The 27,519-nt window shown below is 41.1% G+C and overlaps 1 protein-coding gene across 1 annotated transcript; it reads left to right on the top strand.

The window, feature by feature from the left end:
* The first annotated feature begins 5,756 nt into the window (after nucleotides 1-5,756).
* Nucleotides 5,757-26,871, top strand: LOC130085379 (interferon-induced GTP-binding protein Mx3-like). The gene is made up of 14 exons (XM_056251115.1): nucleotides 5,757-5,989; nucleotides 14,363-14,559; nucleotides 17,447-17,569; nucleotides 17,678-17,788; nucleotides 20,616-20,770; nucleotides 20,854-20,992; nucleotides 21,109-21,307; nucleotides 21,865-21,943; nucleotides 22,047-22,169; nucleotides 25,455-25,587; nucleotides 25,731-25,874; nucleotides 26,025-26,101; nucleotides 26,208-26,417; nucleotides 26,498-26,871. Exons 1-14 carry the CDS (start codon nucleotides 5,892-5,894, stop codon nucleotides 26,726-26,728), a joined length of 2,019 nt encoding a protein of 672 aa, XP_056107090.1. The 5' UTR covers nucleotides 5,757-5,891; the 3' UTR covers nucleotides 26,729-26,871.
* Nucleotides 26,872-27,519: the final 648 nt, after the last annotated feature.

Genomic DNA, 27,519 nt, shown 5'->3' with positions numbered 1-27,519 from the left:
AGAGGCGACATGCAGGGGTTAGGGATTTCCTCTCTTTGCAGTGAGAAGTTTTCTCTGCGGAGAGAGGTCTTCTCTCCAAAACGAATTCATTTGATTTGTAGCTTTGTGTGTTTTGTGTTGGGCAAACACTGGGGCCGAAGCCTTTATTGACAGAGTGAGGGGAACATAGTGTGGTGTCCACTGTGCTGAACTTTCCCTCACAAGGTGCCCCCAAAAGTGGGGAAAAACACATATCTCCTGAACACATGAACTGGGCAGTCTCAAGTGCAGGCAGAAAAATAATATCCGCGGAGAGAGATACTCTCTCTGTAACGGATTTATTTAATTCGTTTTTTTTTTTTTTTTTTTTTTTTAAAGTGTTATTTAGTTATGTGTATGTTTTGTGTTGGGGAACACAGGGGCCTTCCACACACAACGTCCACTAAAAACACATCGGCTGGACAGCCGCAACTGAGCTGTGTGAGCCCAGTTGGTTGATTTGTGAGGCAATGGCGCCCTCTTGTGGACGGACTCAGGGCGACATGAATGGGAACAAGAGAGATTTGCTCTTTATGTTGGCAGATATATAAATCTGAACGAATTCATTTGATTCGTTTATTAAATGTGTTGTTTAGTAATGTGTGTGTTTGTGTTGGGAAACACTGGGGCCGAAGCCTTAATAACTGGGTGAGGGGAACCAAGTGCGTGCGGTGTGGTAACACTGCTATGTACTTTTCCTCACGACAGCCCCCCCCCCTGTAACTTGTTGTTGTGGGGGGGAGGGGGACACACACACACAACGTCCACTAACACACGGGCTGGGCAGCCACGAGACGGGATTAACTGACCGTAGGTGGGAGACCCTGAGTTAACGTTAATCCCAATGGTCGAACAACAGGCAGGGCGCTTGCGTCCGGGACCGCCTTCCTAGGAAGGCATAAATTGAAAACCTCAACGCGTAATCGTAACACATCAAGGCCCGTGAGACCGTGTTAACAGTCTAGGAGGACGCTCCAGCCGTGCTTATGAGCTTCGCGAACGCCTTTTTTTTTTTTTTTGGTGGAAAAAACGTTCTTAAGAGTTGTTTCCTCCGACTGGGCGGTGGTCCCAGCGTTTACACGCCGTAAATATTCCTATCCTGGTCGGTGGCGCTCTGTGGAGCTGGCCACACAATGTTGAGACGAACGGCCGCTCGCTCACAAACTTCCAGGAGGATGGACTGAGGCAAAGCCGCGTGAGCGCTAGCCTAGGGAACGCTAAAAGGACCGCGTCATCCCCGTTCGCTGGAACCGACCGGTTCGTCAACGAGAGTGAGGTTTTCCCGCGAAGATGTCCTCTTCAGGGAATGCGGATTGGGCTGATGTCAGCTCAAATATTTTAGAGAGGTGGCGCTCCGGGAGTCCCCCGGTAGCGCGTCATCATCACCGTGTCTCCCCTCCGAGTCAGAAAGGCCGAGCACGGCGCGCTGTGTCGTGCAACTAAAAGCCGGCTTAGTAAAAGCTACATGGGCAGCAATTACAATGACCGCAATCCTCCGGGTTCTCCAAAGCTTGAGCGTGTTAAGCCCAAGCAGACCGCGCAGAACGAGAGGGTCCTTAGCGGCGATGAGAGCACCACACGCGGCCGGGCAGGCTCGTCGTGATAGGCTGTTCCCCGGGGGACGCGGCTGTTTAGACGGTCACATAGCCATGGGTGGGCCAGCGGTGAAGAACTCGGAAAAATCCGTGGCGGGCAGCCATGTAAAGGAGGAGCAGGTGAAGGACAGCGAGAGCTCGGGCGGCTCCGGATGCAAAAAACACAGCGGATAGGCTGAAGAAACGACTGTCACTCATGTCTGGCGGAGGCTGATCTGGCGATATGTCCTCCTGAAGACTCGAAAGTGAGCAGCGTAACGTTAATCCAACCGAACTGTGTCAATGCAGAGATCGCGAGAAGCGAATGTCAACTGAGGAATAGCAGTGCGCCCAGCTGTGATATGCCCGTAGGTAAGGGGGTGTGGCCTCACCTGGCATTGGCTGCGCGCTTCTGTCTGTTAGCCAGACTTGGTGCAATTGGATGCTTCTGCAGAGGTCAGGTACGGATGCCCTTCCCATAGGTGGATCTCGAAACGAGATGATGAAAGAGAACATTTGTAATGTTTCAAAAGCTTTCTATTTCAGATTTAAGTTTGAAGGGCTATAAAGTTACTCAGTGTACCTTTTACGTAATTGTACATTCAGGCAATTAATAGAGTTCCCTAACAAGGATGTGCAATAAAGCTATATAAGCAGTCTGTTGTGATTGGTTTACCGCGCACAGAGCGTGTGTCGAAAACAATAACGCCAATGCTATAACAACGTCAGCTGTCCTGAGGCTTCCTACACTGTAAACTAAACACAGTAATGAACAATGACATCGATTTTCAATCCGAGCACGAGTCCAATAATGAAACACTGCAATAACTAGTTATTCAACCCGAACCTCTATCGCAAGGACGACTCGAGCAGGATGTTTCGCAGTGATACATTACTCAGTTTGAGGTACATTATGAGATGTTGCAACTGTAATTCCTCACCATCAGCGTTAACAAGTGCATGTCCATCAACAACCCGATTATTTTACTTGTACTTAATTTTTTTTAATTAAAATTAAATTTATTAAAGAGTATTTTTCTAATTTATTGTGGTGAACATGTGGAAACCAATAACAGTGCATAGATTAGCCAAGCTCTAGCGTGAATGACTGATGTAACATAGACATTGGTAAAACAAATCTTGCTCCATGCTTAATCTTTCCTCGAAGTAGTGAGAACGACAGACAATCTGCATTAATAGACACAGTTTCAGGTAATAATGGCCCACAACTGACAGTAATAATGTGAGTTAACCAGTTAGCAGAAGATCTACACAATTTAAAACTCAAAACTAGTGAGTTACTAGTATAACTCAAAAAAAGTATTTGAACACCATCTTTCAAGAGCAAGCGGTTTGCGAATCCTGCATGAAACTCAGAGATTTGAGAAGCTGTTGTCAGTAAAATAAAGGGAACACAGCAAAAGTTTAGGATTATATTGCTGTGGTAAAATTTTAACCACTGATTCTTCACATGCTCGTTCTTTTGGCAGTGGAAAAAAACTGGCTTTACCTTCACATTGTAGACCACAGCGTCTTCTCGACATAATGCAGTATCCACAGGAATCAGCTGCAGTGTTCGAGGGGGTTCAAGTTTTCCCTGGTGTCTGCGTGCGCAATAAGTGGGCGGGCAATATGCTAATGTTTCATTCGAAACATGACTCGTTTGAAAAACGATTCATTTCATTTACTCAGACTCTTACTTTTGAAAGACAATAACTTTATATACGGTGCACTTTCAGATTTAAAACTTTGCAGGATGTCTTCATTCACTTATGTTACACACTACATGAAAGGTCACACTACATGAAAGGTCATTTTCAAAAATCCATAATAGAGGCACTTTAATTTTCCTTGCTTTTATTTTGTGATTATTTCAATTCCTTACTGTGTAAAGCACTCTGAATTGCCAAAGTGTATGAAATGTGCTATATAAATAAAACTGCCTTGCCTAATATTGCATCACAATAAATAAATAAAATGGATGTAATTGATTGTGACAGGGAAAAAAGAATATGCTGATGTACATGGACTCAAGTCACTTTTTTTTTGGAATTGATTAAATTTAATTGCATTCATGCAAAATATAAATTAAAGTAAATTGACTGTTTTATTCTATAAAAATAAAGTGCAGTAATGGCAATATACTGTTATATGAAATTGCGGTAAGGGCATCTTACTGTAAAATGAAATTGCAGTAAGGGCATCATACTGTAAAATTAAATCACGTTAAGGGCATCTTACTGTAAAATTAAATTGCAGTAAGGGCATCTTACTGTAAAATTAAATAGCGGTAAGGGCATCTTACTGTAAAATGAAATTGCAGTAAGGGTATCATACCATAAAACACATTTACAGGTAAGCTACTGTAAAGGGGAACTTACAATAACGTACTGTGCTGCCAGTAAAAAATTACCGCAAAAATACAACAAAATGTCTAACAGTGCTGATAACAATCAAAATAAAAGTAAACACAAGGGGTTTTATTACGGTATTCATTTATCTGGAGAAGTCCATAACCGTTGCAAGCTAAAACAAGATTTAATTTGGGCTCAGTGAAAATTTAATAGACATCGATCTAACCATAGCCCAAGTCATCAAACAAACAGCTATGACTTTATACATCTAATAAACAAAAACAAACAAACAAAAAAAATAGCTAAAGGATACTTTTAACTAAAATATAATAAATGGCAATCCATCAAAAAAGAAATTATATAAAGCTTTTTTTAAGAAAAGTATTTTTTTAACAACTTAAGATAAGACAAAATAGTAAAACAAAAACATATATAAACAAATTAATGACAAAATAAAATATTATAAATACAATACAATTAAATATAAAGATTACACATCAAGATTATAAAGAGGGACAACAGGAACTTTTGGGGACATTAAACATCATCAAGCTGTGTTTAAAGTCTTGTTGTGTTCATGATCTTGCAAACTAACTTAAACTTTCCAATTTAGATTTAAAGTTATTGAAAGGTTGGTGGTGGTGATGTCACACGACCGTGCAGTTTGTTTATAGCCTAACTTTAGCTTTTTACCTCTGCTTTTTGTATTTATGCTTCAGAATTTATAAAAGTTGTGATCATTTGTGAAGACTATCTTGATGAATAAAACCTGTAAGGTTCATAAATTTTTGTTGGTCACAGAGTTTATTTTCTGCAATAATCCAAAAGCCAATTAAAAAAATCTCATTGGCTTTTCATCGAGGTAACCAGGATAATGCTTTTGAAACTTCTGGGTTGGCCTACAACATTGCAGAGTTCCTGCAGCACTTGCTGTAGCAAGTTTTGACTGGAACTGGGCATTTTACGGGAAAACGAAAAGGGAAAATGAAAGCAAAGTTAGTCTAAGAAAGAACATATTGTGTTTATGGATGTCTGTTATAAGTTTCACCTTTCCGAGAAATCAAAAGGGTCGAGAAAAATATGTTTTAACAACTTAAGATAAGACAAAATGGTTAAACAAAAACATATATAAAAGAACTAATGACAAAATAAAATATTATAAATACAATACAATTAAATATAAAAATTATGATAAAAATGGAAAATTGTAACTTAAGATAATACAAATATAAATGACAAAATTAAATATTTTAAATAATTCAAAATAATAAATTTAATACAAGTACATTAAAACACACTTAACATTAAAACATTATGGATAAATGACAAAGTAAACCATAATATGTTCACCCTTTTGTTGGTTTACTTATTTCAACTAACAAACTACCAACAGTGTGGTTTCCGCACCCATTAGTTTTGCCATTTAGACAGAATTCCACTCACAAAGAATTCACCTCTGAAATCATCTCACATGTTTTTTTTAATTATTATTATGTGTATGTTATTCACATTAAACTATATAGATTCTTGGGTGAATTTTGGTGATCTCAGCATGAGGGAGAAGGGATGGGAGAAGAGGGAAATAAATGTAGATTAAGTTCATTCTGAGGCGAGACTTGCATCTCGAATGGTAATGCTATACCTTCACAAGAGTGAACTCAAATGTTCATTTCCTTTGTTCTCTCAGAGAGTTTAGCCCTCTCTTCAGTTCCTCCAGTTTTTCCAGTCTTACACCTCACCTGTCTGTCACGTGTTCTACCTCTTTACATGGGCGTGTTTCACTATAAATTCAGTCTGCAATAGATTTGATTTCTCTTCAGCATCACCTCAAATGCTCTATTTGGCTGAAACCTAAATTATACAATTTACAAGAGGCATCTAAATCTAAGAACATTATCTTTTCTCAGAACTGATTTTTTAAAAGAATTCCCTTTTTATCCAGAAAATGTCTACTTCAGACTTATCTTCTTTATTGCTATCTCCACTTCGAAGAAATGCTTATGATGATGATGAAGAAGATAGTGACAGTTCTCAAGATGAAAGGTTAGTATTTTATTTGCTTATTATTAAACTGAATTATTTAGTAAATTGTTTTTTTTTTAAATGTAGAAATATTTGTACATGCTTTTATTGGCCATGTTAATTTCTTGTCATCTAGACGTAAAAAAGAAAAGAAAAATGTACATTTATATACAAAGTAATGTGAGTTTATTAGGGCAGGTCACTTGAGTGTATTCAGAGCAGCGCCATGACAAGTATTAAAAGCGAGGTTGTGAGGAATAGACTTACCGTCTTTTCAGTGGCACCCGCTGTAAAAAGCTGCATAAAGCTCCTAGATCACTCATGATTTTACATAGCTTACATAGAGTTTTTTTTTTCTGGAGCAGTGTTTCAAAACAATTCAGAACAATACAAAAACACATTAAATAATACAACCCTCTAAAGGGATAAATGTCTGTCCCTCACAGCATCAATCATTCCTGTTAAAAACGGCAAAGATGGCGCTGTTATGAATATGTTATGGGGGTGACCAAATACGCACTTGCGGTCTTTGCACTTGACTACTTGTATATATTATGTATTTCCTGTATTTTGGCAAAGTGTTTGGACTGCAAGTGTGTGTAGAACTTTTGATTGGCAATGGGAAACAGACACACTTAGGTTTGGTTATGGTTTCATTAAACTTTCTGCACACTAGTGACAGAGTGATTTGTCTCCTTTCTTCATACTCATAAACAACATCTAAGAATGTGACTGAGCACTTCTGGTGGTAGCTGGAAAAACATATAGAAAAACTATTTTAAAATTAAATAACTCTAATGAAATATATTCAACCGTACATAACCAAGGCCTCCTTTTGGGTCCATGACTGCATTTTTTTTTGTTGCAAAGCATACATACATCTTTATAAAATTGTAAATGACAATTGGTAGTATTGTTTATATCTATGAAATTACAACTACATATTCCACATTCACTAAGTTTTTAGATGTGCATTAAAAGAAAAATAGGTGTAAAAAAAAAAAACATTTAACATTTAATTTTCCAAGAAACTGCTGATTTGATTTCTTTTTCTTTTTCAATCATTATGGGTTAGTCATTGAAGCCCTAATGTTTTTCCATTCTCATGTTTTTAATATATTTTTACATATGTTTTATATTTTAATCTGTTGAACATACCAGATTTGACTTCACACGGACCTTCAACCTGCATCTTTTCTGTGCCTTTTCCGATCTGTATAGGAAACCTTAAAATTGAGAGAAAGAGATAGATAGATAGAGAGAGAGAGAGAGAGAGAGAGAGAGAGAGAGAGAGAGAGAGAGAGAGAGAGAGAGAGAGAGAGAAAGCTTGTCTGAAGTATAAAATCATTGGTTACCCGTAAGCTTATCACATAATGTTTGGTTATGATGTGTGTTATTCACCAGCTCAGCCGCATCGAACTTCCACTGTAAACACATGTATGATGCTAAAACGAAACCATCGAGCGAAATAACAGAGTGAACATGGCTGACCGAGTTTTGCTGCCTCCTTAACCTGATCCTCCATGAGTGCAACCAAGGGGGACACAATCACAACTATCGCCTTGCCGATCCCCCAGTTTCTCGCTGACGATCGGTAATATTTGATAAATTAAACTTTTACCAAAACCTGTCGGGAGTAGGGCCACGACATCACCTCCATTCAAAATGTTTAACAAACACTCTTATTGTTCGGGCTTCAGTTTGGAAATGCCAGGAATATTCTCCACAACAGAGCGAATTGCATCCAAGGGGGTAATCCATCAGCCGGAAGTTGAAGCCTCGCGGGAGCCGCCATTGTAGCAGAACTTCACCTGCTGTTAGCATTCCATTGACTCCCATTCATTTTGGCGTCACTTTGACAGCGAATAACTTTACATCTGAGGCGTTTAAAGACTCCATTTGTCCATTGTTTTTTTCTAAAGAAACACGACAATGTATAAAAGACTCCATTACCTTGTATCTTATGTTATGGCCCCGTAGAAGCAGTTTTTGTAAAAATAGGCTAACGATTGCTTCATAACGAATTGACTCTCCGTCGCACAGTAGAGAAATTATCGTATAGACAGGAGGAGAAGCTCGCAGGCAATCGGGGGGACGTGGAGGCATAAAGTTCGATAAAGTCGAGGGAGAAGCCCATAGAGAGTCATAAAGTTGATCCTGCTGCTAGCTCGTGGACAGCTAATACTCACTCTCTCCGTCTCTGTGAGATTCGGAAGGGAATTATTCAGATTTCACTCGGCACAGCTACTATAAGACATACAGGTTGCTCACGTGACAGGCTCAGTTTGAGCTTGCGCAGTACTCCTGGCTATCAGCTTTTAACGGTCTTCAATTTTCTCCGTTGAAATCAATGGGGTCGCTGTGTCCATTTCTTTTACTGTCTATGATTGCATCCCGTGTCTCCATATCCGCGGTCGTTTTCGATTTCCCCAATCTTAAACTCGGCGCTTAGCGTCTACGTCATGGCTCTCAGCCCACCCTCTGTTCGTTGATTGGCCGGCTGTTTTCAGGCCGGAGGAAAACGTCCCGGGTTACGTATGTAACCCTAGTTCCCCGAAGGGACGGATGCTGCGTGTAATCGCAGTGGGAACCCCCCCCCCCAGTGTAGCGCGTCTGAAGCATGAATGAAATCAGTCAATGGAGCGTCACAGCGAGTGACGTCACCGACCAGGAAGCTATAAATATCCCCTGAATACACAAGCCACCAGCTTCTAATGTTACTGAAGCAAGCGATCCAAGGGGATGCCGAGAGTATGGCAGGACACGCAGGCAGCGTCCGTCCCTTCGGGGAACTAGGGTTACACACGTAACCCGGGACGTTCCCCTTCAGGGACTACCGCTGCGTGTAATCGCAGTGGGAACGCAATACCCACATCCCCATACGACCAAATCCCCGTCGTGTGTCATAAGGAGACACAAGCCGACGAGAGAACCTGAGCCCCGGGAGTGGAGCTAAGGTCAAGGGAATAAAATCTGACGAAAGTGTGCGGTGAGGACCAGCCTGCCGCATCACAAACGTCCTGAAGAGAAGCTCCTGAAAGAAGAGCTGTAGAAGCAGCCATACTCCGGGTGGAATGAGCACTTACAGAAGTGGGCCTCGACCACCCACTTGCTCATCCTTTGCTTAGATGCTGGACACCCCTTCTTAGGTGACCCAAAACAGACAAACAATTGTTCTGATTTCCTCCACAGGGCAGCTCTGTGGACATACGCATCTAAAGCCCTAACGGGACACAGCAAATTAAGTTTCTCCTGGTCTGACGTCAAAAAAGGCGGAGGACAGAAAGCCTGCAGAACTATAGGTCTAACCGAAGTGGTTGGTACCTTATGAACATACCCTGGTCTCGGACAGAGAAAAGCTTTTACCATACCAGGAGCAAATTCCAGGCACGAGGGAGCCACCGAAAGTGCTTGAATATCTCCAATTCTTTTTAGAGACGAGATAGCAAGAAGAAGGATAGTTGGCACGACCGAAATGTTCCCATAGGAGCTCCACCACCTCGGGGTGAAGACTCCATTCCCCGGGCCTCGGCCCCTGCCTCGACAGGATGTCTGCCCCCTGATTTAAGTACCCTGGGAGATAAATAGCTCTCAAAGAAAGAATTCTCCCCTGGGACCATAGGAGAATCTGACGTGCCAGTTTGTAAAGTGGGCGAGAACGCAGACCCCCCTGATGGTTGATATAAGAGACCACCGATGTGTTGTCTGTTCGAACAAGAACATGGTGGCCCCTTAGGTCTGGGAGGAAGTGTTTCAGAGCCTGAAACACTGCCAACACCTCTAGACAATTTATGTGCCATAGACGGTGATGGTCCTCCCACAGACCCCGAGCTGGGCGACCACTCATGATCGCCCCCCACCCCGTGAGAGAGGCATCTGTCGTTAGCATAACACGACGACAAGGAGCTCCCAACACCGGGCCTTGGGACAGAAACCGAGGATCTTTCCACATAACCAGGGCGCGAAGACATCGTCGCGAACTCATGATCATGCGAAACGGATTTCCCCTCGGGGAGAATCCCCTGGTTCTGAGCCACCACTGTAACGGTCTCATGTGCAGGAGGCCAAAAGGTATCACGTTGGACGCAGCTGCCATGAGACCTAACAGTCTCTGGAACGGCTTTACAGTGGACGACTGGCCTAGCTTGACCTGATCTACTGCGGCGAGAATCGAAGCAACACGAGCAGGTGACAACTGTGCCTGCATCGTCGTCGAATCCCACACTACACCGAGAAAAGTGGTTCTCTGTAATGGAGAAAGAACACTCTTCTTGGCGTTGAGCCTCAACCCCAACCTCTTGATTTGAGCAAGAACGGCATCTCGGTGCCGAACCGCCTGCTGTTCTGATTGAGCTAGAATTAACCAATCGTCTATATAGTTCAGAATACGAATGCCCTGCAGCCTCAGCGGGGCTATAGCTGCATCCATACACTTCGTGAACGTGCGAGGTGACAGTGCTAGGCCAAACGGAAGAACCCGATATTGGTACGCTTCGCCCCCGAAAGCGAACCTCAGGAACTTCCTGTGTTGAGGGAGGATGGATACATGGAAGTAAGCGTCCTTTAGGTCTATCGTGACAAACCAGTCCTCGGATCTGATTTGTGACACGATCTGTTTGAGAGTGAGCATCTTGAATTTGAGCTTCCCTACAGTGCGATTTAAGAGACGCAGATCTAGAATGGGACGCAGCCCTCCATCTTTTTTCGGAACGATGAAGTACCGGCTGTAGTATCCTAACTCCCTGCTGGGCGGAGGAACCCGTTCTATAGCCCCTTTGTGCAGCAGAGTTTTTACCTCCTGTTCTAATACCAGAGCCTGCTCGGGGCCCACCACCGTGGGCAGAACCCCTCTGAACCGAGGTGGACGCGTTCTGAACTGAATAGCGTACCCGTTCTTTATAATATTCAGGACCCACTGAGAAACATTGGGAAGCATTTCCCATTCCGCCAGGAACTCTACTAAGGGAACCAGCCTCTCGAGGCTGGCCTCTGGATGAACATCCCGAGTGACAGACACAGCGCCCTGTAACATACTGGCAGGAAACAGCTGGTCTGAGCACTCCACAACCCTCCTCGGAGGGGGCGAGCATCCCTCGGGAAATCGCTCGCCGAGTCTCTCTACGCCCTGTATAGGCAGGGTTAGTAGAACAGACCCCTGAGGGCATCGAGAAAGACAGGGCGCCGTGTCTTTGAGCGGCGAACTCAAGTCTTTCCCGATGGGGACCACCCTCAGAGTCCTGACGTTCAGCCCGTCAGGACTTTTTCGACGCGGCCTTCCTGGCGACAATGACTGTCCTCAGATCAGTCCTGCCCCGAGAAGGCCGCGCCGGAGAGTGCCCCGCCTCGTCCCTCCAGTTTGTCTGCGGGGGGGCACGAGACGCGACACTCCGCTTCTGCTTTGCTCTTTTAGAAGACGAACTCGACGGCTGGGACTGCCCTCGCTCAGCAGCCCCAGTGACGCGCACTTTGAGAGGGATAAACTTATGAAAAGCAGCCGCCTGTTTTTTCTCTTCCTGGAACCTCTCAGTGACAGAGTGAAGAGCGTCACCGAAGAGGCCCACAGGCGAAACGGGAGCATTTAATAGGAGAGATTTATCTTTTTCTTTCATAGAGGTTTGACTCAACCATAAATGCCTTTCTGTGGCCACCATGGCTGCCATAGACCGGCCAACAGATTTAGCTGTTTCCCTGGTGGCCCGGAGAGTGAGATCAGCAGTCTGCCTGAGCTCATTAATCATATCTGCCGAAATTTCTCCCCCCTCACACACATCTTTGAGCAGGTCAGCCTGATAAGCCTGCATAATGGCCATTGTATGCAAACATGTAGCCGCCTGCCCAGCCGCCGAGTAAGCCTTCCCCACCAGCACAGAAGTATTTTTCAGTGGTCTAGAAGGAAGAGCCGGTGCTTTAAGCGAAGATGCCGAGGCAGGAGAGAGATAGCTCGCGAGCGTCTCCTCCGCCTTCGGCATCGTCACATATCCAGCAGACTTTGCACCAAAAATATTACCATAAGCATTGGATTGATTAGTATATATTCTGCTCGAAACCGGTCTAACCCAGGTCTTTGAAACCTCAGCATGAAGGTCTGGGAAGAACGGTAAGCACCAGCGAGAAGGCTGAGGACGTGCAGAGAGAAATCTATCACCTAGTTTACTTTTATTTCTAGATTCCTGTTTATCAGTTGGCCATTCAATACTGAGTTTTTCAACAGCCCGAGATAACACATCCATCAAACCTTCTTCAGCAGTATAATGAAGTGAGCTAGTTTCCTCTGATGCCAAACTTTCGACATCCAGATCCTCAGAACTGGATAATCTAAGTTCCACATCATCATGTGCCTCCACTCGGGTGGAAGTAACCGCCGCAGCGCGTGCTTCCAGAGCCGGGTGAGAGGCACTGGATCCCGCCGGAGAAAGCTGAGATAGGGCGGGGCCCGTCTCAGCGTCGCCAGTGAGATCCATCTGCGAACCCCAAGTCAAGCGCCGCCGCTCTGCCTCAACAGAAGCGGGACCCGAGCCCTGGGGAGCTCGCAGCAAACCACTCTCCTCAAAGAGCGATCGCCGCGAGCGCAGAGTTCTCAAAGGAAAGCGCTCGCAATGCTCACAATCGACTCCCTCGAGAGCCGACTGAGCATGCTGAACTCCCAAACAAGCTACACATAACTCGTGAGAATCCCCACCCGTGATGTAACGTGTACAGGGGGGAACACACTTTCTATACTGCTCGCTCATTTTGTTTTTTTTATATATATATATATATATATAGTGAAAACTCCTGACAGAATCAGACAAACACAATCGAAAGATATCAGACACACACAGAGCGCTGCTGAAGTAACAGAAGCTGGTGGCTTGTGTATTCAGGGGATATTTATAGCTTCCTGGTCGGTGACGTCACTCGCTGTGACGCTCCATTGACTGATTTCATTCATGCTTCAGACGTGCTACGCTGGGGGGCGTTCCCACTGCGATTACACGCAGCGGTAGTCCCTGAAGGGGAACTGAGAGACATGTCGATGTCTCAGACTAAGTACAGAAGCGAAATGAAATTGAGCGGAAGTACGAAGTCTGACGTAGTCAGGCTACTTAAATCTACCTCCTCATTGTAAATATATTCCCTATACTCGTGATATATATACATTTCAACTTTTGTAAATAAAACACTTGTTTGCAGTTAAGTTCAGCTGTGTTTCTGTGTTTCAAATTAATGTTTCTCCCCTTTACCCCTTGATCGACCACCTCAGGGGTCGTAACAGGAGGACTTTGTACTGATATGCCCGACCCTCGAACGCAAAATGTAGGAACGGTCTGTGCTGAGGGAGAATCGAGTCTTGAAAGTACACGTCCTTCTGGTCGATCACTGCAAACCTCAGGGACGGATGCATTCGAAAATGTGTTTCTGCATCAGCGATTCAAAACTCTCAGGTCCAAGACTGGCTGTAACCCACTGTCGTTCTTGGGTGCAATGAAGTAGGAGCTGTAGAATCCCAACCTCATATCGGCTGGAGGGACCGGCTCTATCGTGTCCTTCACCAGCAGGACTACAATCTCTGCTCATAAGACAGGAGCATCCTTGTCCATCACAGAGGTGACCTGATTGCCGTTGAACTTGGGGAGATGCCGGGCGAACTGAATTGCATAGCTGAGTCTGATGGTCCGAATGAGCCAGCCAGGTGGGCGATAGCAGAGGGGGATGAGAGTGGCAAGGCAAAGCGTCGTGCAGTGATATGCATGCCCTCTTGGGGCCCAGAGAGAGAGAAAACTGCTCTTTTATTGATCATTTGGGTACAAAAACAACAACAAAAACAAAACTGAACTAAGGATTTTCTCTTGACACTTTACGGGTTTGGCTGGGGCCTGGATAGGCTGCGACACTTTCCTGCGACCTGCTCCACGCTGTGGCTATCTCTCACGGAGGAGCGGAAGCATAAAAGGAGGAGCGACGACAGTGACGATCGAAACCAGTGGGTCGCGGAGGTGCAGGTCAATCACGTCACCGGCCTCGCTCCGTTCTCTCACGGCCCCGGGCCTCGTCCTGCTCGCCACAATGAATTTGGTTTTTCATACTTATGTTCATAATCACTCGTATATGATTTTAAAAAACTCCAAACAATGATAAACAGACAATATTGTAGGCATTTATTATTTTTAGTATTGAAATTCTCTTGATCAAACAGCATTTTGCACTCAGATAAGATATTACAAAGGGCATAGTGCCCTCAGACGACCACAATAATAAGATTATTTCCAATATATTAGAAACAATATGTTACCATGTGATTTTTTGAAGATAGAAAACTTGTAGCATTAAGCTCAATTAATGCCTAAAAACTGAATTAATACTGTGCAATAATGAGATTTGTTTATATACAAATGTACGTTTTTATCTTTACAGTCAGCAAATGAAGGGAGCAGTTCACAGTTATTTAGAGGAGAGCATTCGTCCGTACATTGATCTGATCGACACTCTGCGGTCAGTTGGCATTCAGAAGGACGTGGCATTACCGACTATTGCAGTGATCGGAGATCAGAGTTCTGGGAAAAGCTCTGTGTTGGAAGCGCTGTCTGGAGTTGCATTACCAAGAGGAAGCGGTGAGGACTGGTTTACTCTCCTTTGCTATTGGAAATTCGTATAAACACAATGACCATTTTAGGTAGCCTACACCTCTCCAGTTTTGCTTTATTGCACTTCCAGCCTGAAAGGTAGGATGGATCAATGAATTCAAATTGTTTATGCCAAAGTCTGACCCTACCATCTGCATGTCACAGCAGAAAGTTAGTCTGGCAGCAACAAACCACTTAAATAAGATTTCATTAGAAAAAAAAATTGTCAAAAAACTGTCATAAAAATTGTAAGCTTGGGAGCACAGACTTAAGTTTGGTCTCATTATAAAGAAGACCATTGGCAGATTATTGCTGGAAAAAATTTTGTATAAAGTAAAAAAAAAAAAATAGAAGTCATATAGGTTTAAGTTTATGAAAATGATTTATGATTTTTTTTAAAAAATTTATATTTTATGAAACATGTTGAACTCTAAAACGGCTAGAAAATCAAAGCCATAAATCTAAACAAGTTGTGTTCCAAATTTGAGGTTGATATCTCAAAAAATGAGCTTTCGGTAAGATTTTGTTTGGGCACAGTAACAGATTTTCCCATTGAGAATGAGAATGTGACGTCACGCGTTTCACTCCGCGTTGCATTGTGGGAAGACGTCGCCATCTTGGAAGGATACGCTATCCGTTGTCATGGTTACTTCGACAGTGAGACCGAGAGAAATAGCAGCAGAGAGAGAACAGCTTGATATTTGTTTGCATTTTTGCGATAAGGCACAGTTTCTTGGGAATAAATGAAGAAGGGGGAAGCAAAAGGAAAGGGGCTCTATCGGGAGAGACTAAATAATCAAGCAGCAGATTATTTAGAGAAACTACTTGACATCAACAACATGGACCCGTACGACCTGCTACAGAATGGACGAAAGACCCAAAGCACTACCACCTTTCACATACCCTGACATAGTCAATTACCTGGTTTATGGTATCAGTGCCATAACGTTACTGCCTACACAATGCAAGAGTTCAGAAGCGTTAAGTCATTAGAAGCTTATGAACAATTCTGCTGCGGCTGGGTGGAAGACTTAGAAACCCCCAAACCTGTAACGTTAAACTGCGAGAGTTCAGTCATACTTGATGTTTCAGGCCTCATTAATATGTGGAAATAAATCTGATATGAATCATGCATGCATTTGCACCTGCCGTGTTGAGACCAACAACACGATGGGAATGGGAAAGCTTGTATGGCGACGTACACAGTGACGTAACGACGTCGTTCGCTGGGCTCTCTAGTCAGTGGAAAAACAAACAGGTTCGCAAGTTGAACCAACTTTGAACCAGCACCAGTTCTGAACCAGTTCCTTTTTGGTGGAAACACGGTAATAGAGAGGCCAACTGAGGTGGCTCGGCTACCTGTTTCGGATGTCTCCTGGACCCCTTCCCCGGGGAGGGGTTCCGGGCGGGTCCCACTGGGAGGAGACCCTGGGGAAGACCTAGGACACGCTGTAGGCTGTCTCCCGGCTGGCCTGGGAACGCCTCGGTGTCCCCCCGGTAGAGCTGGAGGAAGTGTCCAGGGACCACTGGTTTATATAGAATGACTGGATAGCTCATGACGTCATAAAGAGTGAAGCCACCGCGCCGCCATATTGGTATTCCCAAGTGAGCTCACGCATTCTATTGAATCAATAGGAAATTGTAGATTTGACTGAGAAAACATTGCATAACGAGACACCGTTTTTAAATCTAAAGTCTCCCTGAACAGTCTTACAACGCAAACATCCTAAGCATTTAAATGGGTATTTGTTTAAAGTCGGAAATTATTCCTGCTTATTAAAAATTAAGTGTGTATTGTGTACTTAAAATATAGCTCTTTCAGATTGTGTTTTACAGATAGATCAGTAGTCTGTTCAAGTGTTTGATTATTTAGCAAGAACATGTTCAGGAAATGCATATACAAATTGTATGGGTTAATGTACGCCTGTTTCCCCTCTTATTTACCCCTTATTTACACTGCACACGTCTGCGGCGCGTTACGGCTGCGACACGGCTACCGGAGCTGATCGAGCCCACTCTAGTCAATGGATGTGTGAACCAGCCGCGAGTCATTATATAGATCAGTGCTAGGGACAGGGAAGTCTGGGCATCTCTGCTTAGACTGCTGCCCCCGTGACCCGGCCCCGGATAAGCGGAAGAAGATAATGATGATGATGATGAAGTTTATGAAAATGATTTATGAACATTATTTTATATAAAATCTATATTTTATTAAACATGTTGAACTCTAAAACTGACAGAAATTCAAAGCCATAAATCTTAACAAGTTGTGTTCCAAATTTGAGGACGATATCTAAAAAAATTAGCTTTCGGTACTGTTTGGGCGCAGTAATAGATTTTCCTCAATATATACCAGCAAAACTCCACACACAGTTTTTCTCTCAAATATTACAAGCACATACACACATTTTTCTCCAAAAGGCGCTGAGAGGAACTATTTTGTGTACCTAGTGCAAAATAGATTTTTTGGGGGTGAAATAGTAAAAATCCAATAAAAATACACACCTGTGCCACAGTTTATGGAGTTAGCATTAACACAGGCAAAGTGATCAAAAAAACAAAACTGAAAATGACATAAATGTCCATAATGGATTCTGATTTGCTTTCAAAGTTTTTATAGTTTATCAGCTGGAAAAAACATTCTGAAAGTGATTCCATCAATATATTTTTTTCTATGCCGATAATATAGTTGTGGTTTGGATTCTGCTATTCATTTACATACGTACAATTTTTTTTAGAACAGTATCTTTATCGCTATCGTTATCGTCCATGGTGTGATTAAAGAATGATTACTTTTTGTCAGTACATGCACTGTTGTTACACCATTTTCCACTGTCAGTTTTCTTGGTTGCTAACTGAACTGTGTTTGCAATAGGAATTGTCACCAGATGTCCACTAGAGCTGAGGCTGAAGAAGGTAACTGGTGGAGTCAAGTGGAAGGCTGTTCTGTCCTACCGTAAAAAGAGAAATGAATCTGTGGATTCTTCATTTGTTGCAGGTTTATAAATTGCTTGGAGTCTTTTTTGTGTTATTAACTTGATGTTTTTTTGCAACTGACTCGAAATTATCAATCTTACAACTGAATTTAAATCATGAAATTTTGCAGGTCCTATTAAACCCAGCAAATTGGCAAATGGAAAGGTAGCACATTCAACAAATGATGTGAAGAAATTTGAATTTGGAGATCCTTCATTAGTTGAAGAACATGTTACAGCAGGTAAGTAAATCTGCAGGAAAACTCCTTTCTTTTCAGAGTTACTAGAATATAATATAGAGATCAAAATCCCAAATAAATATAAAAATTAGTTTTGTCTTAAAACATTGATGGCTGTTGTCTTGGATGCTGATTCAGTCAATTAAATGTATTATTCCAGTTCATCATATCACTGCACACAGAAGAACTCATATTGCATGGGACGTCCCGCCTGACGTCACGCCATTTGGCGCAGCCATCTTGACGGAATAGAAAATGCTAAACCGCCGGTGATAATAGGGGCTACAGCTCGCCGCGAAATATTCCTATCATGCCTGAGCGATGCTGTGCACTTGGATGCGATCAGATACGTCATCATACAAAAAGAATATCTTTATACCGAAAGCTGATCTTGTATTTTATGACACTTCTTATAAATCGTCAGAAACACAGGTTGAGACAGTATCAATGACAGTTTATCATACAGTGACAGTCAGTGTCACTGTAGTATGATAGTTACAAGTATAAAAAAGTATATAGGCCTACGCATATTATTTAGTTTTTCTTGGATCAAACTAGATTCAACAAATTCATTTAAGATGCACTTAATCTTGTTGGTGATTTTGTTTTGTGTTTTTCCCTGTAAACTCAGTTTAAAAATTATTACAGGTATAATTTGGTGATAAAAATACATTGATCAACCTTTGCGGTGATGATTGAAAAATCCTTCCCCGCTGGAGTCCAGATCAAAGAGTTGCTGACCCATCCGGACTCGTGATACCGATAGCCTGCTTTTGTATGCTTTTAATGAATCTCCGGTGTAGCGTGATGGGAAGTGAATAAGGTAGCTGTAGATGTCACCGAACTCAATGTCAGGAAGTTTTTCTACACATTTAATGCCTGTAAAAAGAACGTGTGGTGGTTCATATGGATCTATGATTCCTAATTCCTTTATCTACCTCTTGTACAGGCTATTTCTTTTTGTGATGCTAATAATATGTGCGATGACATGACGTGTAGAGTTAGCTGACGGCCGCTGCGCTAATAATAGATAGTGGTGGAGGAAAAAAATCGATTCTGTTCATTATCGAGATATTTTGCGCACACAATTATATCAATACTGTAGCGCAAAGTATTGCTATATTTAGGCTAATTATAAAGATAATTATACTAATATTTATATTATTAGTATAATAATATACTAATAATATACATTACCCACGGCAATGGATCTATTAATAGGGGTGGCCCACCCTAAATAATAGATCCGCCACTGAGTAGCTGACGGTTGTATTCCGTCAAAATGGCTGACACGCGGTTAGGGGTCATGTGACTGGGAGATCCCTGCACGCCATGTCGTAATTACTGTAATTATGAGATTCCGACTTGTAAAAAGCACCCATGTCCTCGTAGAAACTCGTAATTACAACTCAGAATTTTCGGAGTTATACCACGTGGCCGCTTTACCCCCTGACTGCTGCAGATTCATTTTGGCATTGAAAGTCTTGGCATAGAAACACATTATTCTGAGTCTCAGGACGTGTAAAGCTCTGAGTAGAACCAGTGTCCCTTTAAGGCAACTTATATCTCTTTGAATCGGAAACATCATATTCTCCAAAACTGTTTGCAAAGCTTACGATTAAATTTCATATTTGTAATCGCCAATGAAATTTGACAACAACTGTCTTATAAATTTTGTTTCTAAACGCTTGTATCATGACAATTTTTTTTTTAAAGCTGGACCAAGCTAATGCGCATGTGGATTCCTAAGCACGCGTCTCAGAACACTGACTGTGACTGTTTCTATAACAAACGGATCTTCTAACGGCAACTGCAGTGACGCAATGACTTTACCAATCGCCAATTGGCTCTTTTCTTTAGAAGGCCATATTGCACGTTGCACTTTCTCCCATTCACATACATAGGAATCATTGCACTGGAATTGATTTATATTGTCATTCGCATATTGCTAAGCTAATAGTAAGAGAAATGCAGAGTATAATTATTGGGTAAAATAGTGTTTTTTAATTTTTAACATTAAAATTACATTGAACTATTTATTTTTATTGATACTTCTAAGTACTGAATGAAATATGTTTAATTAAAATTAATTAAAATTAATTCATTTGTATCAATGAAAGAGCTAAAGGGAAGCTTCAGGCTCATGCTGCTTTAAAGGGATACACCGTTTTTTCATATTAAACTATGTTATTCCCTTAACTAAGACGAGTTGATACATACCTCTCTCGTCTCAGTGCGTGCACTCAATCGCTCTGGCGCGCGAGACACTTTGATAGCACAGTTCATTCAATACGGGCCAAGCAGAGAAGCGACTAAACACCTCCACGTTTTCCCTATTTAAATACAATTACACGAGTAGTGTAACTCGACCAAGAATGGTGACACAAAATAAAACGTTGCACTTTTCTAAGCGTGTAAAGTGGATAACTATAATGTATGGCGGAATACCACAGCAAGTGCTTGGGAGCACTTTGACTCGGCGCAGTAATATCATCACTTGTGAAAAATCCTCTCCCTCTCCGGAGTGATGATATTACTGCGCCGAGTCCATAGATATATATGCGCCGAGTCGAAGTGCTCCCAAGCACTTGCTGTGGTATTCCGCCATACATTATAGTTATCCACTTTGCACGCTTAGAAAAGCGCAACGTTTTATTTTGTGTCACCATTCTTGGTCGAGTTACACTAGTGATGAGAGAGAGGTATATGTATCAACTCGTCTTAGTTAAGGGAATAACATAGTTTAATATGAAAAAACGGTGGAGTATACCTTTAAGGACTATTTTTTCTTATAAACACAGTTAATTTTGCAGTGTGTGTGTTGTTACAGCCCAGAATGAGCTGGCAGGAAGTGGGGTAGGAATATGTGATGAACTCATCACTTTAGAGGTCATGTCACCAGATGTGTGTGACCTCACAGTGATCGATCTACCTGGAATTGCCAGAGTCCCAGTTAAAGGACAACCCCAAGATATTGGAAATCAGGTGAGCAGCATAATCTGATTTTACGCACCACATTTTAGTACCATAGACATCCAGTTTTAAAGCTACGTCTTCATGTCTTGCAGATAAAACATCTGATTATGAAATTTATTAAGAAGCAAGAGACTATAAACCTGGTAGTGGTTCCTTGTAACACTGACATTGCAACAACAGAGGCATTAAAAATGGCACAAGAAGTAGATCCTGAGGGCGGAAGAACTGTCGGTAATGAAGCAGATGATACGCACACAACATCTAATAACATCAAATATCTTTGAGGATTTGAGGACTTCAAATCATCAAATGCACTTTTTACAAAAAACATTTTTTCATTCTCACAGCCATTTTGACCAAGCCAGACCTCATAGACAGGGGAACAGAGAAGGACATCCTGGACATTGTCCACAACAAAGTGATTCCTCTCAGCAAAGGTTACACCATGGTGAAGTGTAGAGGACAACAGCAGATCGATGAGAACATTCCTCTGGAGGAGGCGACACAAATAGAGAGAGATTTCTTCCAAAACCATGACCATTTCAGGTTACAGACTGAAAAGAATATAATTAAACTTTTAGCATGTCATTTCTGAATTCAAATTCATTTTATGTTTTGAGGTGCAAAAAGTAAAAAAAATAAATAAAAAAAAAAAAAATTTAATAATAAAAAAACATTCAGAGTGACACAACTGTCCTGATATAAGTAAAAAAACAAACAAAGCAAAAAAAAAAAAAAAAACACGTAAGAATGAAATTAATGAAAAGAAAACCTTAAGTAGTTTGGCATAATCTTTTAGTAATATTTCTTAGGAAAAACATTTTTTCTTCGCTTCGCTATTAATATTCTTGGAAAAAAGTTTGTCCACAAAATCATATAGACATATAGACTCAAAAAAATGTATCACAGAAAGAAGCCTTGCAGACCCTTAAAACTGTATTAAGGTCAATAAGTCTCAGATATATTTCACCTTTATGTGACAAGGCAAAGCTAGTTGTTCAGATTGTAACGCCCCCAAAACTTAAAAGAATACCTGTTTGCCAAGCTACAGTATGAGCTAAAGTAAGCCCCATCTAAACTAACTGCCTTCTCTTTTTCTACAGAGATCTCTTGAATGAGGATAAAGCGACTATTAAATGTCTTGCTGTCAAGCTGACTCAGAATCTTGTTGATCATATCAAAGTAAGTTTGTAAATGTCTCAAACTAAAAGTCCTAAATTTGGTGAACTGCATTTGTGGTTTGTGAGAAACTATAACCAAATTGTTTCTTACCCATCTTTGTCAGACATCACTGCCACAGCTCAATCAGCAGATTAAAAAAATGTTGTTGGACGTGAAGATTGAGCTTAAGGAGTGCGAGCCTGGACCACCAGAAGATCTTAAGGGAGCCAAACAGTTCCTCGTTGAAGTAGGACCTCAAGTCATCACATCTTCTTGCTTATAGGAGAATTATGATTAGGGGTTCAAGAACTGCTGCTCGAACCCTATGAAATGGAATGTAAACATTTCTTAACCCTTTATAGGGCACTCATTGAAATATTTGGAAATTCTAAATTTTAACCTCAGAAAGCTAATGTTACAGGACATTAAAAAAAAAAAAGAAATTCTAAATTTTTTTCATCTTTGCATTGCAAATCAAGGTCAATGAAGTTACCATATATGAGCACTTGCCCGTCTTGGTAAAATAAATTACCGAGAGTGAATTTTAACAAAATATGAGAAAAACACACAAACTGCAAGGAACATTTATATATTATAGGCACAAACTGCAAGGAACATTTATATATTATAGGCACAAACTGCAAGGAACATTTATTTAGAGACATCTATGTCTTGAGGTATCTGTCTTCTTCCTCTGAGCAATCATCATCGCTGATGGCAGGGTTTATGGGAACAACAATGGTATCCCTCTTCCCATAAAATAGCCAAGCAGACAGCTGCAAAAGTAATATGCTTAGTCAATATTAAACCAACTCTGATTTATTTGTTGAGAGAAACAGTAACAGTGTAATGTAGATCTAATGGGAAAAGAGTATGGACATAGAAAATATAAAAACACAATAAAAACAGAAAATACAATTATAATTATTGTTAGTACCACTTATATTTGCTCATAATTGTGTTTTATCACAAACCAATATTCAGTAATTAAAATCAATTCACACAGTATAGGCCTCACACTAACAATAAGCACCTGTGTATGCCATTTACCTATAATAAAAAAAACATACATTCATAAGGCATATGTCTAAAAATGGACACTTGTGCCACTTAGGTGAACGGGGCATATGATCAAATATGGTGCCTTTAGTTTTCAGCCGAACATTAAGCTAAGCTATGCAAATAAAAACAATCTTAATCTTTAACACAACTATTCAACCAAATAATTTGTGAGTTACATCAACTTACCATGTTTAGTTATGATGTTATTACTATAGCTGTGGGAAAAGCCTAACCTGACTCCGCCAGATGGATTTGCTCCGCATATCCATCTGGAAACCTTCCGTTGAAGTAGTTTTGGTAAGGGGCGAAAATACTGGTTAGCTGATTGGCCTATTTTGGTGATAGACGGGCCAAATCAACCAATCAGATCAACGAAGCATATGACGTGCTAACAGAGCGTATCTTTTCCTCTGAGAAAGGCCTCCAGAGCAGTGTTTTGCTCTTCTTTCAGTGAAGAAATACTCTGTAATTCCGATAAAACTTGCTCGATAGCCACGCTGATGCTAGTTTCATCCGCTGAAGCCGACATGTTCTTTAGACTGAACTGTCGCGCTTCTCGTTGCGTCACACCTCAACCCGTCTCAAAGCCAACGCTGATTGGACGTTCGTTTGGTGAACTGCTCCCAAATTTTCTTTAACGGAAAGTATCCAGACTGATCTGCGAGTGAAACCTTGAAACCTTGAAAGCTCGCGAGATCAGGATGGTCTCACGAGGCTAGGAAAAGCCAGGTTCAAAAAAACAATATTTATGATTTCTCCAAGATGGCTGTGTTTGAGGTGTTCCAGGCCACTGCTGATTGGTCAGATGCCTTGATGTCAATATCTGTCAGATAGCTTGATCTCCCCTGATTGGCTGAGAGAAAACCATATGACTCTACAACTCCAAATGGAGACAGGGGGAGGGCATTTTAAATGTGTGCGGAAGTGACTAAATATGGTTACTTGACCCATAAAGGGTTAATATCCATTTTGTGAAACAGACAGATCCTTTCATGCATAAAATTAGCAGCCCTTTAAAAAGATAAAAACACAGAATACAGGAAAAAAATCAAAATTGCGAGACACTTTTTTTTTGTGTGTTTGCAAAAAAAAAAAATCAGAATAACAAACTCACAATTCTGAGAAAAAAGTTTGAATTGCAAGATTTCTTTCTTAGGGAAAAAAGAATAAGAAAATATTAAATCAGAATTGTGAATAATATTTTGCAATTACCTTAAAGGGGTCATATAATGCCATTTTTGTACAAGCTAGTATGATTCTTTAGGGTCTAAATTAAAAGTTTGTAATATACTTTAATTAAAAATTCTCATTAGTATTGTAAGAAAACACTTATTTTACTTGGTCAAAAACAGCTCTGTTTTCAGCACGCCGTTTCAGTGCATATGACTTTAAATGATCATGAGCTTTGCTCACCCCGCCTCTCTGTTCTGTGTGTACACCGTTTGTAACTCAATAACACAATAACCATAACGCGTTGTTCAGTATAAACGTGGGATTATGAATTATATTGAGAACATCATACATAGAAAACATGCCGTAATCTACCGAGTGTAAACCTTAGACACATTCATTGTGAAGCGTGCAGCTAGCGATTTGCAAAGATTAATATATTAATATAAAGTTTAATAAAACGTTAGACTCACTTCAGTTGTTCTAGAGGTTCAGCAGGAACACGAATATCTGGTACCGATCCTTTATTCATGGCAGCTTCTTCCTTTATTCGAGCAGCTTCTTAGCAAAACCAGCTTTATGCTGACCCTCCTTTATAAAGCAGTCTGCTGAGAAATGATTCGCGCAAACATGAGAGCATTGACGTTGCTCGTGGGGAATATTCCCTTCGAAAACAAACTCAGCCACTGCGTCTTCAGCGGTTCGGATTTAGGAACATTAAAATGACTGCTGTGTTCGTTATTACACCCAAGAACAGAACACCACAATCGCTTAGACGCCATTGTGCTCATAGACAGTGCTCCAGCATATCAACAATGACCGCGCCGGTCCGCGCAGACTATGATTGACAGCTCACGAGCGAGCGAGGTCGGGTCTGTGTTGAAACGCTGCTGTCAATCAACAATCGTGGGAGGGGCGTGCGACCTTGTGACGTCACACGCTCGAACAGCTCGATTTGAGACAGGGGAAAACATATAAGGAGATTAAAACAAAAACACTGGATGGATTTTTATAATTTTATGATGGTTGTGTACAGGCACTGCCAACACACATTTCAGTACAATCAACTTGTAAAAGTGCATGTACCATTATATGACCCCTTTAACGTCAAGTTAAAAGAAGTAAATGTTTGAAAAGCAAGATTCATTCTGTTTAAATCCACTATTGTCTCATGTCTTGTGTGAACAGCCCATGAAAATGTTCTCTGTTCAGATAATACCTCTTTTACCTCCTCAGAAGATTCACTTTTGCATGATATTGTAAAAGGCTAATGAAACAAAAAAAAAACATTTCTTCACAGACCCTAAAAAGATTCAGTGATCAAATCGACTCTTTATCATCAGGGGAACAGATGAGTGGGGAAAACTTGTTTGTCCAGCTTCGGGCTGAGTTCAAGAAGTGGAATGATCATCTTAACAGCACAAAAACAACCTGTCAGTATTTACAACATGCTACAGCTTTGAATTCACTGTTGTTGTTGTTGTTGTTGTTGTTGTTGTTGTTGTTTTCTTAGAGTTCTGATAAAAATGAAAAAGTCAGTAAATTTCATAAGAAATCCATTTTGTTTCCAAACAAGTCAGCAATTCAAAAGAGTTGAGCCAGACTAACAGAGGGAGGGAACTGCCCGGATTCAGTAACTACAGATTGTTTGAGTCGCTTCTGCAAAAACATGTGGCCAACCTTAAGAAGCCAGCCGTTGAATTACTCAATGCCATCAAAGGTACCATCACAAAAGACTTTATGGTTATTGTAGAGAGCCCCCATTATAAATCCAAAAGATTAGATGACCAATTTAATGACATTAATAGTTTTAACAAATGTGGCTGTTTGTCTTCTTGACTTGATGTATTTCTCCTGATTTCTCCTGAAGACATCATCATCGCACATTTGACTGACGTGGTGAGTCAGTGTTTCAGGAACTACTCTGTCCTTCAAAAGACCGCTAAGGTAAATATTGCTCCTAATTGGTGGAAAAACTAAATTTTTTAATCCAGTTTAATCAAGTTCTCTTTCCTCTCTACTTTTTCATTTGACTTTTTCATTTTGCCCATAGGACAAAATCAACAACATTCAGTTAACCCAGCAAGAAAAGATGGAGCAGATGATCTCAGAGCAGTTTGAAATGGAAAACTTGGTCTACACTCAAGATCCCAAATACTTTAAGGTCTTGAGTGAGATTACGAATGAGAAGTTTTCAGAGGATCAGTTACCCATCTTTGACAAAAATTGCAAGTACAGTAAAATGATGGAGGCGTATTATGAGGTAGATCTTCTTAGTTTTGAGAAACAAATAGCAGTGCAGTGTATGTGGAAGTAACTTAGTATCTCTTTGTTTTCTTTCAGATTGTGGTGCAGCGAATGGCTGACCAACTGCCCATGATGATCTTATTTTTCATGTTGAAGCAGACTGCTCAGCTCCTGTCTACTGACATGTTGTGTTTAGTGGATGGGGCAAATGTGAGTGAGCTCCTGTTTGAGGACTCTGATGTCAGCAGAAGGCGCAAAGAACTACGAGAGCGCCGGGATCGTTTGAGTGCTGCTCAGGAAGCACTTAACACGTTTTTTTTCTACTAACTAGAGGGTATATCTGAAAATTCATATAATGTATCTATGTCAATCTTATAATGTATCTGACAACTTCTAAACAAACATCCATTTTCCATAAATAAACCTATACAATTTTCTTCAGAATATTAAAATATACATTCATAAACCCACATTTTATACTTTTTGATTGTTTCCATGTTACTCACAAAATTGGCTAAAGCAGGGCCGATACATTTTGTTTTAAATAGCTAAACAAGTTATCTACAAGTTAAGGTCTAACTTAAGATTAGGTCTAACTTGACATTTAATTATTTTTTGGCTCATATACATTTTTTGAAAATATGCTAATAAAATATATATTTATAATTTTTGAGGGCCAGTGAAAATGATGGCAGTGCATGTATAAGATTGTGTACACTGATGCTTCAACGGTCACCAGCACTCCACAGACTATCATGATACCCTCACAACTACATTTCCCATAACTCACTGCCCGGACAGTGGCGGCTCCAGACAATTTTGATTGGGGGGGGGGGGGGGGGGGGGGGGGGCAATGGGGGGTCCTGGTCATTTCAAGGGGGGTCTCATGAAAACCAACAAAAAATACAGTGGACACGGCTAATAACTGAATATTGCTGCTACTTAACAACAAAAACAACACAGCATTTCAACTACTTTGTTTTTAATTAATTAATCAATTGCAGTTTGCAAACAATATGCTCGAACTTTAATTGCCATAGCCACACCCATGACAGAAAACAAAATAGTATCCTCCTCATCCTCCAATTCCTCGGTGTCCTCTGTTTCCAGTCTTTACT

This window comes from Rhinichthys klamathensis, unplaced genomic scaffold, assembly GCF_029890125.1.
Source record: "Rhinichthys klamathensis goyatoka isolate OS25496 unplaced genomic scaffold, OSU_Roscu_1.1 h1tg000076l_1, whole genome shotgun sequence".
Classification (NCBI taxonomy): Eukaryota; Metazoa; Chordata; class Actinopteri; order Cypriniformes; family Leuciscidae; genus Rhinichthys; species Rhinichthys klamathensis.
This window is presented reverse-complemented; position numbering and strand designations above follow the sequence as displayed.